Source organism: Rhinolophus sinicus, linkage group LG12 (assembly GCF_036562045.2).
Source record: "Rhinolophus sinicus isolate RSC01 linkage group LG12, ASM3656204v1, whole genome shotgun sequence".
NCBI lineage: Eukaryota > Metazoa > Chordata > Mammalia > Chiroptera > Rhinolophidae > Rhinolophus > Rhinolophus sinicus.
Window position 1 is genome coordinate 45,973,337 of NC_133761.1, and position 17,375 is coordinate 45,990,711.

General features: G+C 41.5%; 1 protein-coding gene across 2 annotated transcripts; it reads right to left on the reverse strand.

The window, feature by feature from the left end:
• Positions 1-466: 466 nt before the first annotated feature.
• Positions 467-16,745, reverse strand: RBM34 (RNA binding motif protein 34). Of its 2 annotated transcripts, XM_074316681.1 has the most exons (10): positions 16,608-16,745; positions 16,349-16,523; positions 15,973-16,109; positions 12,163-12,391; positions 10,873-10,932; positions 9,376-9,419; positions 3,388-3,471; positions 3,177-3,240; positions 1,787-1,826; positions 467-1,562 (listed from the first exon to the last, which is right to left on the reverse strand). In XM_074316681.1, the coding sequence occupies exons 1-10, from the start codon at positions 16,658-16,660 to the stop codon at positions 1,234-1,236; spliced, it is 1,215 nt and encodes a 404-aa protein (XP_074172782.1). In that variant the 5' UTR covers positions 16,661-16,745; the 3' UTR covers positions 467-1,233. The 2 variants fall into 2 exon arrangements, with proteins under 2 accessions (XP_074172782.1, XP_074172783.1); XM_074316682.1 differs by lacking the exon at positions 10,873-10,932.
• Between the last annotated feature and the right edge of the window lie 630 nt (positions 16,746-17,375).

A 17,375-nucleotide genomic window follows, 5' to 3' on the forward strand; every position in this document is an offset into this window, starting at 1 on the left:
GTTGTGTCCTTAAAGGGAAATTATTGAACCTGAAAGGGTAGTGGGAACCCCCAAATTAGTAGCTGGCTGCTCAGAATGGACTGCAGAATCCCCCCCCCCCCTTTTGTGACTGGTGTCTGAAATGAGGGCAATCTTGTAGGGGACTGTGCCCTTAACCTATGAAGTTTGACCTAACTGGGTAGTTGGTGTCAGTCGTTATTGTAAGGGTACTATGGAAACATAGCTGGAGGCCCTAATTTAGTCCTTGAGTCCAGGAAAGCCCTTCTGCTTAAATAGTAATGAAGCTGAGACCCAAAGGTACATGAGCATTGCCTGGACTGGGGTGGGGAAGGGGAAGGATTGCACACAACAGAATGATGCAAAAAGCTTTTCCATATTTTACGTTCAGATTCTTCCCATCCCCAAAAGTTGTCAGTGAACCGTAACCTATAGAGGTATGTCCTGAGCCTCAGGTGTGTCTGATACAAAATTCTATTCTTCTTTTACTCTAATATACAACCAGTAAATGCTAACAACCCTGAATATACATGAGATTTTTTTTAAAGGACTACAAACTTGTCAAGTAATAGAAGACAGCAGAGAAACAGTAAGATAAGTACAATACAGTAATGGTGGACACATGAGGTTGTGACCTTTCTTAAAGCTATCTGGTAATACATGTGAAGAGTCTTAAAAATGGTCACATATCTTGTCCTAGTTAGTAATAGCCCATTAAAATCTGTCCTAAAGAAGTAATACAAAAAGGCAGGCGAACACCTGGAGGAAAAAACATAACCATTCCAATTTCATTATTACTGGGAAAAACAGAGAACACTGCCCATGTGCAACGTTTGGGAAACATTAGGGAAAAGGCAGTATAGTTACGTTCCATTGTTCAATGGGACATGCTTACACAATAGAAAACAATAGAAAGCAGGTTGCAAAATTGTATGTTCACAAATACAAGTTCAACTGTAGGAAAGAAGGCACAAGGAGAAACTGAAAGGAAATGTATTAATATTGTGGAGGGAGGAAAAACTCAAGGGCCACCAGACAGTAAGTATTATCTAATAGTATATTCTACTAATGTTAGGCATGAAAAGCTGATTAGTATTTAGTGAACTAAACAGAAACAATTCTGTACAAAGATGAAAATTTTCTTCTACCTAAGTGAACGGTCAGTTCTTTTCTCCATTTTATAGAAGGTGGAGACTCAGAGTTAATAGCTTTAATATCGGATATCTAAAACGTCATTCAATAACAATGACATGAAGAAACGGGACTGGGACATCTGATGAGGTGCAGTTGTAGCAACAGCACTCTATTATGGCAGGTGATGAGTTTAGATTCCTTAAGATGGAACTTGACGGTGACAGGGATAGTTATGTCTGAATAATGAAGCGGCAGTGACAAGCCCGCCTGGCACATTTCAAAGGACAGTGACAATGCATTAGTCTCCCATACCTCGAAGAGCACATAGCCAAACCCTCTGCCGAGGCCTGTAACCCGGTCTCTCACGATCCTTACAGCCACAATACTCCCACAGTCCAAAAAGTGGTCCTCAACCGCAGATTCTTCAATTTCTAAAAACAAATTCAACCAAAGTGGAAGCAAAGCCTGGGAATTGCCTTAGCACACTGCAGATGTTTAGCAACATAACAAGTTTAGCAGCTCTGTGAAAATTACTCAAGTTACATTCCATGCTCCTCAAAGTTACTCTGAAAGCAAAGCATTAAGTTACTACTCAAAGGTTATTTCCATTATTTTAACGATAAAACAGGTACTTCATTTATTTAAATAAACTTACTGTATGGCAGATTCCCCACAAACACTGATCTCTTGTCCCTCTGAAACACAAAGAGAGTTAATAAAAATCACTCACTGGAGCAGAAGATGGAAGTCAACCTAAAACCCAGCCTTTTCCTCACCCCACACATCTGACAGGTCTCCGTCTCCTGACAACCACACACCAGTCCCTTGTTTGATTCTGTTTCTTCCAGGGTCTTCCCTGCTACAGTGTGAGTGACAGCCATGGGCTTGTGTCCACAGCAGCCCTGACTGACACCTGAAGGTGCTCAAGAAAGGCACGCTCTGTGGGGAGTAAAGGGACAGACAGCAAGTATTTCAGCTTTGTGGGCCACTCGCCTCTGCCATGAGCACACAAAAATACCTAACCTAATGAGTGTGGTTGTGTGCTAATAAAACTTTATTAAAACAAAAACAAAAAATAGCTGGAAGGTGGATTTGACCCTCAGGCCAGTCTGCTAACCTTTTGCTAGGTCCACAGTCAAAACCAGGGGTGTCAACGAGGCCTTTGTCATTTCTCAGCGATGTCACTGACACTGACAGTAATGCACTCTATGCTTCTGTGGTGAGCTCTTACAATCCATCCTTCATTCATTTCCAGAGACCTTTGTAAAATGCAAACCCGATCGCGTCACTCCGCGTTTAAACTTGTGAACAGCTCCCGGACAAGATCCAGACTCACCGTGGAGACCAACAGCAACTCTTCCGGGGCCCTGCCTCACACTCTACCCACTAACAACTGTATCAAGCTCTTGTCATTCCTCAGCAAATTCCTTTTGGTCCCCACCGTTTCCACTGCTTTTCCTGTCCAGACATCCTCATCATCTTTAAAAAAAATTCTTTTTTGCCTAGGTAACACTGACTCATCTTGCACGACTCATAACACTAGTTCTCCTGGAAACCGTCCTTCGTCCCTTCTTGCTGGCACTTCCTCAAGTCAAATGTCCCATTCCTGTGCATCTATCATAAAAGTGCTGCGAGCAGCCCAGATGCTGGTCTTCACCTTTAAACTGGGAACTCCTAGAGAACTGAGACTATAGCTTAACTGTAGGCCTGACACACAGTAGGGACTCAAAAAAATATTTAATGGATAATTTAATTTTCTAGACCTCAGTCTATAAAAATAAGGTGTTTGCCCAGATGATTTCTAATATACCTTCCAGCTCAAACTCTGGCTATTTAATCTAACGGTGGGGTGGGGAGCATGTCCCAGAAGCTAATGTGCCATTTTGGCACCAATGCTGTGACCACAGAGGGCAAAGGCTGTTCCCTTCTGTGCTTCCCTCATGCTCACTGCTGATTCCACTCCTCTCCCAGCTAGAGCTCAGAAAAAAACATTTCACTCTACAAGACTCTAGTTAAGTTCTTTAAACAACTCATGTACTACTTACAGATGAGGTCTCCGATGCCAGATCAACTCTAATACGAAATCCATCAGCAATTTGGGCCCCATTTCTGTTATTAAACATATGAAGGGAAAATGGCTGTTAAAAATGAGCACTGAGTTACTATTATATTTGCTCTAAAGTGAAACCAAAGACTAAAATACACTCATACTTATTTAAATATAACTCTGTTCAAACCTCAGAGAGATAAGATTACCTGTTCAATGCTTTAGTAGCAGCAGTCTCATCCTTAAACACAACATAGGCATTAATATTTTTCTGATCGGGATGCATTTTACGTCTACACCAAAAAAAAAAAAAAAAAAAGTCAATATAAAATTTGTTCATGTTAAAGTCACTAAAATAAACACAGCTTGTTTTCTACTTTTAATCAACAGATAGACAAGAAATCCTGGGGAAGTTTCATCTATTTCAATAACTATTTAGCAATAACTCGAAAAATAACACACCACTTACCATGTTTCCCCGAAAATAAGACCTAGCTGGACTATCAGCTCTAATGCGTCTTTTGGCGCAAAAACTAATATAAGACCCGGTCTTATATATTAATTTTTGCTCAAAAAGACGCATTAGAGCTGATGGTCCAGCTAGGTTTTATTTTCAGGGAAGCACGGTATACAGATATCTGCCGAAACACATAACCCATTCTCTTACTAGTCATTACTGTGAGCGGGGCCACCCGTGCAATGCTGCAGGCTACAAACTATAATCTTAGCTATGGCCCTGTATCCAACACACACGTAAACAGATGTGAAGGACAACTTGATTTTTCTTTTTTACTGTAAAATAAAAACTGCACAAGCATGTATAGTTTAGTGAATTATTAATAGGTCAGCACCCTTCAGCCATTGCCCACCCCAAAAGCCTCTTTCTGCGGCCCTTCCCAGACTGCAGCCTCTCCCCTCCCCAAAGATAAACCTTTCCCTATCCCCACTTTTAGGCACCACTTTCTTGCATGTTGATGTGGTTCTACCCCCCAAAATGTCTATTCCTAGACATTATACTTGGACCGTGTCCATTTTCCCACTTGAAAAGTCTTTTGAATCTTGTTTAATCTACAGGATTCCCCCTTTGTCTCTCTCTATCTTACTGCTTGACCCACGGCATTTCCCAAATCCCAGATGTTGCTGACTGCAGGCTCACACTGCACTTCAACGTGTATCTCTGGCCTCTATATTTCTTGCAAATTGGCAGCTGGATACAGAGCTTTATCAGCCCTGTAGGTAGTGTTGTGTTCTTTCAATGAGAAGCGTGTTATGACTAGTTTTCACTCTTTTTTTAAAGCCTGCAGCCACTGCTGCTCAATGCCTAAAATATTAATTCATTAGGTTTGCAAAATGGTGACATAATTTAGATGTGTCCATCAGAAAACAAAACAAAACAAACAAACAAAAAACTAGTAATGACCACAGATCGTTCCCTGAACACATCACCCTATTGGTTTGAAGTAACAAAAATGCTAACAATCAAATGAGTATCAAGAAAGGTAATAGAAAATGACAGGGCATGGCTCATGGCACTCTGTAATAATACAGTACACTAATAGTTTTATACTGATACAGCAGCTATGATCTACTGAATGCCTAACATAGGCATTTTATGTATCGCATTTAATCTCCCATCCCCGACATGGGTGTTAGTTTTCTGATTTTATGGAAACGGAAACTTATCCATAAAAGCACATGACCATGATCATAAGGTAAGAGAGCCCAGCCTAGAACTTCAACTAAGTCTGGCTGACTCCGGAGCCCCTACTCTTTCCACGCAACACACCGCTGCTGACATCTAAATCCAACATGTCCTAGTGTAACCACAGTGTCTTAATATTTGTGTCACTCCAAATTCCTATGTTGAAATCCACTTAATGCCCAATGTGATGGTAACTGGAAGTGGGGCCTTTGAGAGGTGCTTAGGTCATAAAGGTCCTCATGAACAGGGTAGGGCTCTTTTAAAGAGACCCAACAGAGCCCCTGGCCCCTTAGGTGATGTGAGGACACAGTGAGAAGGGCTGGCTGTGAATCAGGAAGCCGCCCTCACAGACACAACCCTGCTGCATCCAGGTCTCAGAGTCCAGCCTCCAGAACCGTGAGAAGCGTCTGTTGTTGATAAGCCACCCAGTCTACGGCACTTCGTTACAGCAGCCTGAACGGATTGAGATGAACCCCAATACAACATAAATAGAAAGTGACTTTAAAAAACCTGAATAATTGTAGTGCACTGTTAACCCTATAGAAACAGTGTCCTTGGCAGAGGGACGACCAAGAGCCAGCATGCAGCTCTGCCCCTTCCTCCCTGGCAAGAACATGACTGTATCAAGCTTGATGGAGGATTCTGACCTAAGGAAATCCAGACGTTAATGACATCTATAGTTGTACTCCCACCCAGAAGGGAGCAAGCAGGAAGGGCATCATTCCTACCCTGAACAAGAAGAAACCAGATAACCTACATCCTAACTTCTGTTGAAGCCATCAGAGAGCTGCAGTTAAGGGGAACAAAGCAGCTTGGAAAGTGAGAAAGGACAGGCCCACCTGAGGAGACAGGAGGCGGCTCTGGCTCACAGGATGGGCCCCAGACAAGCACAAGGGAGCAGGAAAGAGTTCAGCTATGATTTTATTGAACTACCAAATCCAAGTGTGGGCTGGGCCTGAAAAGGAATCCCCAGAAGCCGCCGACACAGGATGTGTGTCCACTCACAGGCTCCACTGCACTGCCCTCTGCAGGGGTCCCGGGGAGACTGAGGGCAGCGAGGTGGCAGAGAGCATCCCTGGGTCAGGGCCTGCAGAATAGAAAGGCCGGAGCTGGTGTGGGGCAGGCACCACCTCTCCAGGATTCCTCTCCCCGTGGAGGAGGCGGCTACGTGGCTGGGGCAGGGGCACCAAACCCTTCCCCTGCCAGGGCCTCTGTGGCCAGAAGAAAGGAGGCCTCCTACCACGGGGCAAGGGGTGGGAACTGTTCTCCTGCACAAGACCCACCAAATGCACAAGGCGGAGTTCGGCCGATCAGGAACACGTCTGAAGCATAGATATGAGGGCCTGTCTGTGTCTGAGGCTGGACCAGGACAACAGAGAATCCCACTGTCCCCACCAGACTGCCAAACAACAGCACTCTCTATTGGATCTACAGTAAAATTTAAAAACTAGAGCAGAACACCCGAAACATGTATGTCAAAGAAAGGTCTTGCATCCAGAATCTACTAAAAAAAACCTCTTTACAACTCAATAATAAGACAAAGAAGCCACTAGAATGAAAATGGGCAAACTTTTTGAACTGACTTCACCAAAGAATAGCCCTATAAGTACATGAAAAGATGCTTATTATCTTTAGTCATCAGCAAAATACAAATTACAGACACAAGGACAAACCTTTAGAATGGCTGAAATGGCACGACTGACAACACCCAGTGCTGCTGAGGGTGTGAAGCAAGTGTGTTCTCACACTGCACTGGGATTGTAAAACGGTGTGACCGTTTTGGAAAAGCATCTGGCAGTTTCTTAGAAAGTTAAGACACACCTGCTATAAGACCCAGCAATCCCACACCTCCAGGTTTCTCAACAGAAATGACCTGTACACGAATGTTTTTACTACCTTTACCCATGATAGCCGAAAACCAGAAACAACCTGAGTGTCCACCAGCTTCCACATCATGGGAAACTACTGGGCAACAAAAAAAACAAGCCACCGAGCATCCAGCAATCTGGATGCATCTCAAAACCATCACGCTGAGCAGAAGTCAGACAAGAGTACATCCTGTATGATGAGACCCTTTACATAAAATTCTAGAAAATGCAAACCGGCATACAGAGACAGGAAGCGGCTCAGTGGTCTCTGGGGATTGGGGGGGTGATGAAATGCGTGGTGATGAAGTATTCAGGAGCTTGACTGTGGCAATGATTTCATGAATGCATACAAATGTTAAAACCATAAAATCATGCACTTCAAGTATGTGCAGCTTACTGAAAGTGCATGATACCTTACTAACGTAGAAAAAAGGTTGATTTTTTTTTTTTTGGACTATATTAAAAAGCAAAAAAGTTTTACATGGCAATACCCCCATACGCAGAACAAAAAAGCAAATGAAAATAGGGAAGAATATTTGTAACTCAAATCACAAAAGGCAAATTTCTGTAACACTCCACAGATCAATAACAGAAACAATTCGACAGGAAAAAAAATTGGGTAAATGAAAGCAACAATTCAGATAAAAGGAAGCACCAATGACTTGAATACATGAGAGCAGCTCACTCATAAGAGAAATGCAAACGAGCAATACCACTTTCACCTATCGAGCTGCTTCTAATCCAAAAGCTCAAAAACACATAGTTGGTAATAGCGTGGGAATGTAAGTAGGTTACCATCTCTGTGGGGTAGCGCTCAAAACTACAAAATCAAATACCCTTTTTGACCAAGCACTTCCACTACTAGAAGTTTAACCTACAGATAAATCTGCACATGTGCAAAATTACAAGAATGGAGAAACCTAAATGTCCATCTGGGGAGGGTTTGCGGGACACCTTGCAGAATACTAAGATGCTCTGAAAAAGAATGGGGAGGCAATGTTCACCCTGATCTACACAGACCTCCAAGTTACAGTAAGTGGAAAATGGAAGGTATGGAGTGGCACACACGTTGAACACCAGTGTCAAAAAGTGAGGAACATATATGAGTATCAAGTGGTACACGCAAAAAATGTCTCTAGAAGGTTACACAAGAAAGTGAAAACAGAAGCTGCCTGGAGCAGGGAACCAGCTGGCTAGGAAAAGGTGTAGGAAAGGAACTTGTCACTGAGTACATTTTTATATTTATTTATTCTTAGCCATCTGCTTCATTACTTATTTAAATAATGAAAACATTTTTAACTGGGGGGCAGCGGGGGGAAGCTGATGGTGGTCACAGTGAGTGAGCTCCCTTCTTCTGGCACCCAAACCCCTCAGCACTGCTGATCCCCACTCCGATCAGAACCTTTGTTTCTGCCAACACCTTGGTCCCTGGGTCTCAGCTTCACACTGAGGTAAAAGTCTGTATGGCCCACTCCGCACAGCATCAAAACACCTTGCGTACAGGATGGCTCACATGTTTGTTTATCTCAACAAACATTACCGGAGTCAATAACCCAGTTATCAAGTGCTCACTATCCACATGGTGCCGTGATGGTTATGGAAAGACTGGCAAAGAGCTGATCTGCCAAGAATTCCCAATTAGAAATGAATGTAGGAATGGACTCACCAAGATGTCCAAAGGGACTGCTGTTATTCAAGAATCCTAACATAACAGGATTCCCAGAAATGGTTATAAAGTACAGTACTGTATTTTATCTAATATAACTATCTCTATAGAGACCTAATATATATCTAATATATATATAAACTACATATACCTCTGCTTGTAAAATCCATCATTTCATGTGCCCTAAGAAAGAAAAAACCCAAGATTGGGAGACTAATAGAAAATCCTGCATAAAACTGAAGGTAAATTAAAAATAAAGGTTGTACGCCTTAAACTTACATAATGCTATATGTCAATTATATTTCAATTTAAAATATAAATGAGAAATAAAGGAAGAAAACTTGCATGTCTCACCCTTGGCACTAGGCAGAAAATGGTGACAGGGAAAGTCCCCCGAGAACTTGAACCACCAGCTGCACTACCAGTATGGCCCCCAAACCCGCAGAGAGACCTTGAAGAGGACTTGGACGGCAGTTCTCCCAGGTGATCAATGGAAGCAAACGGGGTTCTCTCTGGAAAAGCCTGACCAGCCAACAGCAATGATTTAATAATGCATAATCAGGCACCCCTGATTTTATGATGCATCTTGACTTCAAAAATGTTAAGAAACGGGGAAAAGTGTGCCTTAGAAGTGATGAAATATGATATCTATGATTTATAATAGAATATTTGGGTGCAAAACTTTATTCTCTTCAAACACTAGGCCCAATTAAACATCTTTGAAGTTTCTCATGGCACCTCTTCTAGTAAGTTATTTTACAGTACTTTCTATGACTACAATTTACGTTAATGCCTAAAGACAAACATCTGACAAATTTATATACTACTACAGACATAAGGAAACAGTAAAGCATGATGTATTATTCAAATATAAAAGTTTCTGAAGTTAAAAAATGATCTCAATTTTAACTAAAATGGAAGAGAGTTTAAGACTACTCCGTTTCTCTAATTATAAACTTACTTTATTGCTGCCAACTTTTTGGACAGAGTTCCCTCTGCTGGAATCTTTTAAGAGGAAAAAAGCAATAAAGAAAATTCATTATTTGAACTATTACTTCAAATTAATGATACTTTAATTAATTGAATTCTAAATATCTAAGTATAATATAATGTGATTAAAAACACTCTAGGGAAATACTGAATCAGAAACAACCGTGTTGTAATGTTTATGGCGGGGGGGGGGGGGGAGGGTCAGGCAGGAGCCACAGGAAGAAGTCCTTTAGGAAGATTAAGTTGACAGTGGCACGTTGGACAAATTTGGGGTAGCCAGCAGGTAGGTACCAAAACAGGACTCTGCAGCTATGCTGACAAGAAGTCATGAGCACTTAGGTGGAACAATGGAAAAAGAAAGGAATGACTCATCTTAGGAAGAAAGCACAGTTGAAAAACAGGCAGGGATGATATATAGTAGAGTGGGTGGGACAAAGAAAAGACAAGGCTTGTAGCCTGGTGACGCTAAATCATATAGAAAATCAGTAGAAGTATAGGTTGGGATGGGGGCTAGATGGAGGTAAGTACAAGCATGCTGAAATTTGGGTCCTGACATGGGGAAATGGGACTCCAAAGGGCAGACAAAACGTAGGTGATAAAAGTGAGAAACAATACCACGATAGAAATTATGGAGACTGTGCCAAAACGTTGGGAAATGTCTACTTTTAGAGAAGTGGGCATGTTTGTCCTCTGGGAACACCTGGTAATGTCTGGAGATATTTTTGGTTGTTATAACCGGGGTGGGCAGCGTGCTACCAGCACCTAGTGGGCATGGGCCAGGGATGCTAAACATTCTATAACGCACAGGGCAGCCTCCAGAACAAAGATTTATCCAGCACAACATGTCTATAGTATCAAGGTTGAGAAATCCCATTATAAAGAATCACATGAGAAACAGCAGTTAAGAGACAAGGAATAAACATTTCTAAAACATATTTTATATTCTAATACACACTATCTATTCTAATACACATTAATTATTAATACGTCAATTGGTCTACAGAATGCTCAGTTGGTGAAGTTAGATACCATTTATTTCTATAAAGTTTAATCATTGAGTTTTTAAAAAATATTTCGTCTTTCTATGCTCAAAGCATAAGTACTGTTTGCAGGAGCCATTCACAGACCTCCATATTGAAAGCTCATAATACCAGAAAAGATATTCAGTAAGTATTAATGTTTCTGCCTACTCAACTGCCACAGCAGAAAAAGTTACCCATCCACCCTCCAAAACAGTGCTGGCCTTAGTAACAAGGATGTCATTTTACTATGTGAACTCACTAAATTATTTAACAAAGACAAGAGTCAGCAATAGATACTAAGGGTGACTCTTCTCTTGGGCTAGATTTGAACCTGTTAACTCAAAAGGCTAAAGTCAAGTGCTCCTCCATCTCACTAATACCAGTAAGTCTGATTTAAATGTAATATGTTTTAAGATTATGCAATTTTAAAGGGGAAGAAAACATACCACACAACGAAATCGTACAGATTCTATCTGTCCATACTCTTTAAAAAATGACTTCAGCTTCTAAAATAAAAAACATATATACTTTAGTCCACTTTCAGAATATCAAATAAATACTACAAAAAGGAATTATGTGAAATTATCTGATAATCTTTTACTGCCAGGTTTTAAGAACATTTCAAGAAAAGTAGATGACTATTCAGTTGGAAAACAAAAAATTTTACTGCAACTTAGGAAAAAAGCAAACAGTTCAAATTCCAAAGGTACACAACATTTTGGTCTTTTAATCTTTGATAATCTTTACCACATGTAAACTAAGATTATGTATTCCACAGATTCTCTCATCTTTTCACACTGGCTTAAACCAGAAATGAATTTTAAGGATGCTTATATCACTATGAGAAATTCCCTAACTGTCTGGAATTAGGACCATAGGATTGAAGAAAAATTTAGTGTGAATTTTATATATTATTCTTATGACTGGCTCAGGATGTGAAGAATGTATGTTTTACAGCTAGAACTATAATCAATTCTAATTCATAAATCATGTATTGAATGTGTAAAGCACCACCACATACTCCCTTCCCTTGAGACCCTTATAATCTAACAGGAAGATCAATAACCAAAACAAGGCTACAAATGTGTTCTGTTCTACCAAATAATCACAAATAAAATACTAGGAGACAGAAGTGTAAGAGGGAAAGGGAAAAACCAGGAAGTAAGCTTTTTGTACTATTTTGTTTTTAAGGAAGTGAAATTTAGACTGTCCTTCAAAAGATAAGCAGGATTTTGACCCAAGAGACTGCCAACATCGAACACAAAGAAAGGAAAGAGCTTGTTTTAGTTTAGTGACACCCGCGCCCCCACAGTGGAGGAAACTTAGGATGTATTCATTCATTTACACAACAAATATTTTCCACCCTCTACCACGTGCCAGGCACTGCTTCAAGTGTTAGGGAAAGAGCAGAGAAGGAAAGAGATAAATACGCCTGCACATATAGAGCTTGCGGTCTATTGGCATGTAACAGGAAATAAGGCTGGAAGAAAAAAACAGACAGAGGAGCACTGCAATAGTTCAAATAAGATTTGCAAAAGCTTTAATTAGGGCAGTGACTATGGGAATGGAAAGGAGGGGTGGATACTGGAATCAATCTATAGAATGGTTTATGTAGTTATTTATAATGAAGTTATATCAATATAACTTATTATGTGTTTATTCAATAAAGAACAGTAAACAAAGTTATGAATTATTAACTTCTCTGAATCCTTACAATAAACAGATTACACACTCACCTTCTTATTACACGTGACAGGCAAATTCCCAACAAACACAGTTCTCTCATTCTTTAATCTCTCTTCTTCTTGGTTGATCTGAATTTTCTTCCTTTGATTTACAACTGTGTGATCTACATCATCAAGTGCTTTATGTGCTACTTTCAGATCAGATTGAGAATTTTTCCTTTTCTGCCTTTGTTTCTGGTGAATTTCTTCTTCTAAATCAGCACTTGCTAGAGCATTTTCTCTTTTTAAGACAAAAGACAAAAAAGAAAGAAAAGTCGTGAAAGTCAGTTACAGCATTTGACAAAGGACAGTGATCAGAAATACTTCCCAACCACTTCTGGCTTTCCTACAAACTTACCATTCACAAATATATTTAAATTTTAAAAGTAGTATTATCAAAAAGGCACTAGTATCTTTAGAAAACTCAAGGGTTAGAAAAAGTTAAGCTGAATTTTTGAAAATATGTTAAAACTGCCAGGTAATAGTAAACACCGAAAGTTCATTTGAACAAAAACTGCTTCATTTAAAGCTCTTAGAGACTTAGTTTACACTCTCCCAATGCCTAATTACATTTTCTGCTCTAACCCATAGGGATCCTGCAGCACTCCCTGGGGTCTCTAAAGATTAAATATGCCTGCAAAATACTTACTTTGTAAAGCAATCTGGCCAATAGAAAAATCCAGATTTCCTACTTACAGTTCTGTCATATTTAAAGGGCTCCTTGTCAAAAGTAAATTCTGAAATGTCAAATACAATATAAAGTGTTGATGCACATGCATAAAGTGAGGTCTGAGCATGAGTCCCACAAGAGAACTGATCTGGGATTTTGAGGGGAGAGAATGGGGACTAGGAGTCATTCATTATTTCCTTGGTTCCTATTCAGTTCTAGCCTCTGCCAATACAATTAAGGGCCTTTCAATAGTCCAGTCTCTGAAGAGACAAGCAAAGTTCACAACAAAATGGTAACATTTTGTAACAGGTGGTGTAGAAACACAAAAGAAACAAGAAAGGCTTCTCAGAGGAAAGGCAGTGTGTGGCACACAGCCAATCCTCAGTAAATGCTGACCACTATTATTCCTCCACTAGAGCATAAGCGCCACTAAGGAGCAGGTCCATGTCTCGCTTTTTGCTCACTATGGTATATAAAGTACTCAGGAGTAAAAGGAAATGAGACAGTTTGGAAAGGTGGGAACCAGGTCAAGAAGGGCTGGGCCTGTCCTGTGAAAGTGCTGATTTATCCCACAGAAGAGGAGGAGCCACTGAAGACTATGAGAATGTCTGAAAAAGATCATGTGGGCAGCAGAGTGGACGATAATTAGGAAGGGGACAAGACTGGACAAGGGAGACCAACAGGAGACAGTTACAACTGCATGTCACTGAGAAGACAACAGACCAGCCAGACAAGGGAGGGGGTGGACCGGGGAATACCAATAAAAGACATAATTAAGAGACAGCATCATCAGGAGCCTGGCAACTGATGTGACACACAGGGAAAAGGAGGAGTGTGAGATGACTCCCAAGTCACTGGCTCAGGCAACTGGAAGGCTGGTGGCCCCAATCGTGCAGAGGAAAAGGTTTGATGAGGATAATGAGCTCAGTCTGAAGCTCTGAATTTCACGTGCATATGGAATTTCCAGGTGCAGAAGCCAATGGGCAAACAGATACACAGGCTTGGAGATTAGGAGATCACAATGGTGGCTCATCGGCACAAACCAGATGACCCAGAATGAAGGATGAAGAAAGCTCATGGCTTGAGAATAGAATCCTGAGGAAAATCAACACTTACGGAGCGGTCAGAAGAAAAGGAAACGACAATGCGGAGAAACAACAAACAAAAGGAGAATCAGAAGAGATAGTTATCAAAGAATCCAAAAGCTTCGAGAAGAAAAGCAGCCATGTGAAATGTAGGAGAGGACTCGTAAGACAAAGCCTGTATTGCCTATTAAGTATGACAACTAAGTCAGGATGGCTTCAGTGAGCACTGTTTCAGACATAGGGTCAGATAAAATAAAAACAAACAAGACTGTACATGCGTGCAAGAGAAAAAGGATCACGAAGAGAGCACACATACAGAGTTCTTTTTCTAACATAAAAGCTTGACTAGAAGGAAAGGGATTGAGGGAATGGTGCCAGAGACACATGTCCATGGACAGGGTTTTGTTTGGTTGGATTTCTTTCTGAGATTCTTAGTACGTTTACATGGCCGACAGATCAATGATACAGGAAAGAGGAGTAAAGAAATACATCTGATGGCATAATCCCTAAGGAGGCAGAAGAGAAGGTATGTGGTGTACACAGCACAGGTGACTAAAATAATCTGGGACAAGACAACTTTCTCTGAGAAAAAGGGGAAGAAATTAAAGATATGCATAGATATGAGGTGTGATCAAACAATACAGTAAATGTTTAAACTAAAAAAATTTATGACAATGACAGACACATTGCCATTAATCCCCCACAAAATACTCCCCCTCGCTTTGAACACACTTATCCATTGTTCTTGCCACTTTCTGAAGCAGTTCTGGAAGTCCTCTTTTGTATATTTAGTTGCACTGTCCTGGCTGCCTCAATGTCCTGAATCATTTTCACTTTGGGGAAGACCCAGAAGTCGGATGGTGCCAGATCCAGTGAATACGGTGGATGAGGACACACTGTCATGTTTTTATTTGACAGAAATTGCCATATACCAGAAGCGATGTGTGACACGGAGTGTTGTCATGATGGAGGATGATTTACAATACACTTTAAAATACACCTTCTTTCAACCCCCACCCAACTGATTGCACCTAACAAGTTGAAACTTATCACACACTGTTACTAAGGTTTGACGTGCCTCTTCCTGTATTAAAGATCCCTGCCTTTCCATTGGATGGCACTCAGCAGCAGCATTCACTATTTTTTTTATTACAACGCTCTGTGTCACACATCGCTTCTGGTATGGCAATTTCTGACAAATAAAAACATTACAGTGTGTCTTCATCCACCTTATTCATCGGATCTGGCACCGTGTGACTTCTGGCTCTTCCCCAAAGTCAAAACAACCATGAAAGGTAAACGTTTTGGAATCGATTCAGGACATCGAGGCAGCCACGACAGCGCAACTGACACTCACGAAAGAGGATTTCCAGAACTGCTTCAGAAAGTTGCAAGAAGGATGGGATAAGTGTGTTCAAACCAAGGGAGAGTATTTTGAGGGGGATTAATGGCAATGTGTCTTTTACCGTAATAACTTTTTAAAATGTAAACATTCATCATTTAATGTACACTTTGTACATTAAATAGGGTAAAAAGCAGTAGTTCACAACTGTTAGCAATTGATAGCTCTGAGTAGGTAACAAGACCACTTGCTGTGAGACAAAAGAGAAATAAGAGATTTGAAGAGAATGTGGCTTGATAGACCGAAGAGTTAACTAAGTGATGGTACTTCTATTTGAATCTTGATTCAAGTAACTAAAAAAATTAAGCTAATGGGGCAAATGTGATCTCCGACCAAGTAAGTTTAAGAAAACCAAACTCATCTTTTATACACATGCTGAAATATTTTATAGATGAAACATAAGATTTAGGTTTGCTTATAAATAATGAGAGGGATATGAATGGGGTAAAGATGAAATGAGATTGGCCAAGCGTTAATAACAGTTGATGTTGGGTATATGTGTGGGGGTAGGGGGTGGTCCTTATCCTTTCAACTTTTGAATATGCATGAGATTTTCCATAATAAGAACTGTGAAATGAGAAAAAATTAGTATAGATATTGCAGGTATAAGAATCTCAACTTCTTTACCTCTAATTTCTTTAATCAACTAAGGGAATTTTACCAACCTGTTTGCCAACTTTTTGTCTGCATCAGAAAGTTTCTTCTTCACTTTCGCTTTTTTTGCAGGTTCTTGCAAAAGTGGCCTTTGAATTTGGGATGTACTTTCTTCTTCCTCATCCCGTTTCCTTTTTGTGGTGGTTTCCTTTTAAAAGTTTGAAGGTATGTATGAGACCTCATCCTTTTTAATAATTTAGTGGTCTTTCTAAGCATCTTTTCTCTCTTTCTGGTATGTCCAGTAATGAAAGGTTACCTGAAATTCATCCTACCGCCCCACTTTAGAAACCATGCCCCGTGAAGCAGATTCTTGTTTTAAAGCTTCTTGTTCTTGTTTTAAAGATTCTTGTTCTAACGGGTCGCTCGGAGCAGAACCAGGCGACTTACTTTAGGCACAGGCACGTACACGGGTTGAAGCTGAGGCTCCACGGAGCTGAAGAGGGCCGCCAGCCGACCTGGGCCGCCGCTGGAGGGGCGCCCACCGCGGACTAAGCTGGCGGAGACCTGTCCAACGAGGTAGTCTCCAGTCAGAGGCCCACCACCGCCGTCGTCCAGGCTCTCCCTAGAGACCGACGCCAGAGACTCAGCAACACCGCGCCACCGCTCACCCGCCCGAACCCAGGAGAACGTGCCGCGCGCCACTCACCCCTCCTCCGCACTCATCTTTTTCATTCGTTTGTTCTTCCTTGCCAGGGCCATTCTCAGTCCGAAGCCGCCCGGAGCCACAGCATGCGAGCCCGCACTTCCGGGCCCGGCGACTTCCGCCTAGAACCACGCCCCTTCCGCTCCGGGGTCCCACAGGGTCCCTGCGGCTGCGCTGGGGGCGGAGACACTGGCGGCTGGAGACACCCAGTGGCGGGAAAGGGCTGCGGCTCGGTTCTCTTCTTGGTTGCGTTTGCGGGAAACCTAGTTTCGGGAGGGGAGGGTCTCCCGACAGTAAGTGAGGCCCTACGTATGAATGAGAATCAGCCAGGCCGGGAGTGGGCGTCAGTCCCAGCAGAGGGAGAGTACGTACGAAACCCCGAATTGTTGGAGAGGAAGGAGGTTATCAAGGAACTAGGTTGCAGGGATGCGGGTGGAATCGGTGTGAAGGGTACACGGGACTTTTTCGTACTGCTCATGCAACTTTTCTGAAATTGGACATTATTTCAAAATAATGTTACAAACAAGTATTTGGAGACCACAGCTCCAACCTGCTCTACCGGTAAAAGCAGATGCTTGGCCCTCAAAACTGCTTATCTGCCCAGCTTCCCAGACTTCTTCCAAACCCTTACACTCCAGCCTGCTTTTTCACCACCTCGTTATTTCTTCTTATTCTTGTTCTTCCTTCCCCCACAATTGCTCTCTTTACCCCTCCTTTCCACCTATAAAATTGTACCTATCCTTCAAAGACCAGCTCAGATACTATCTTATG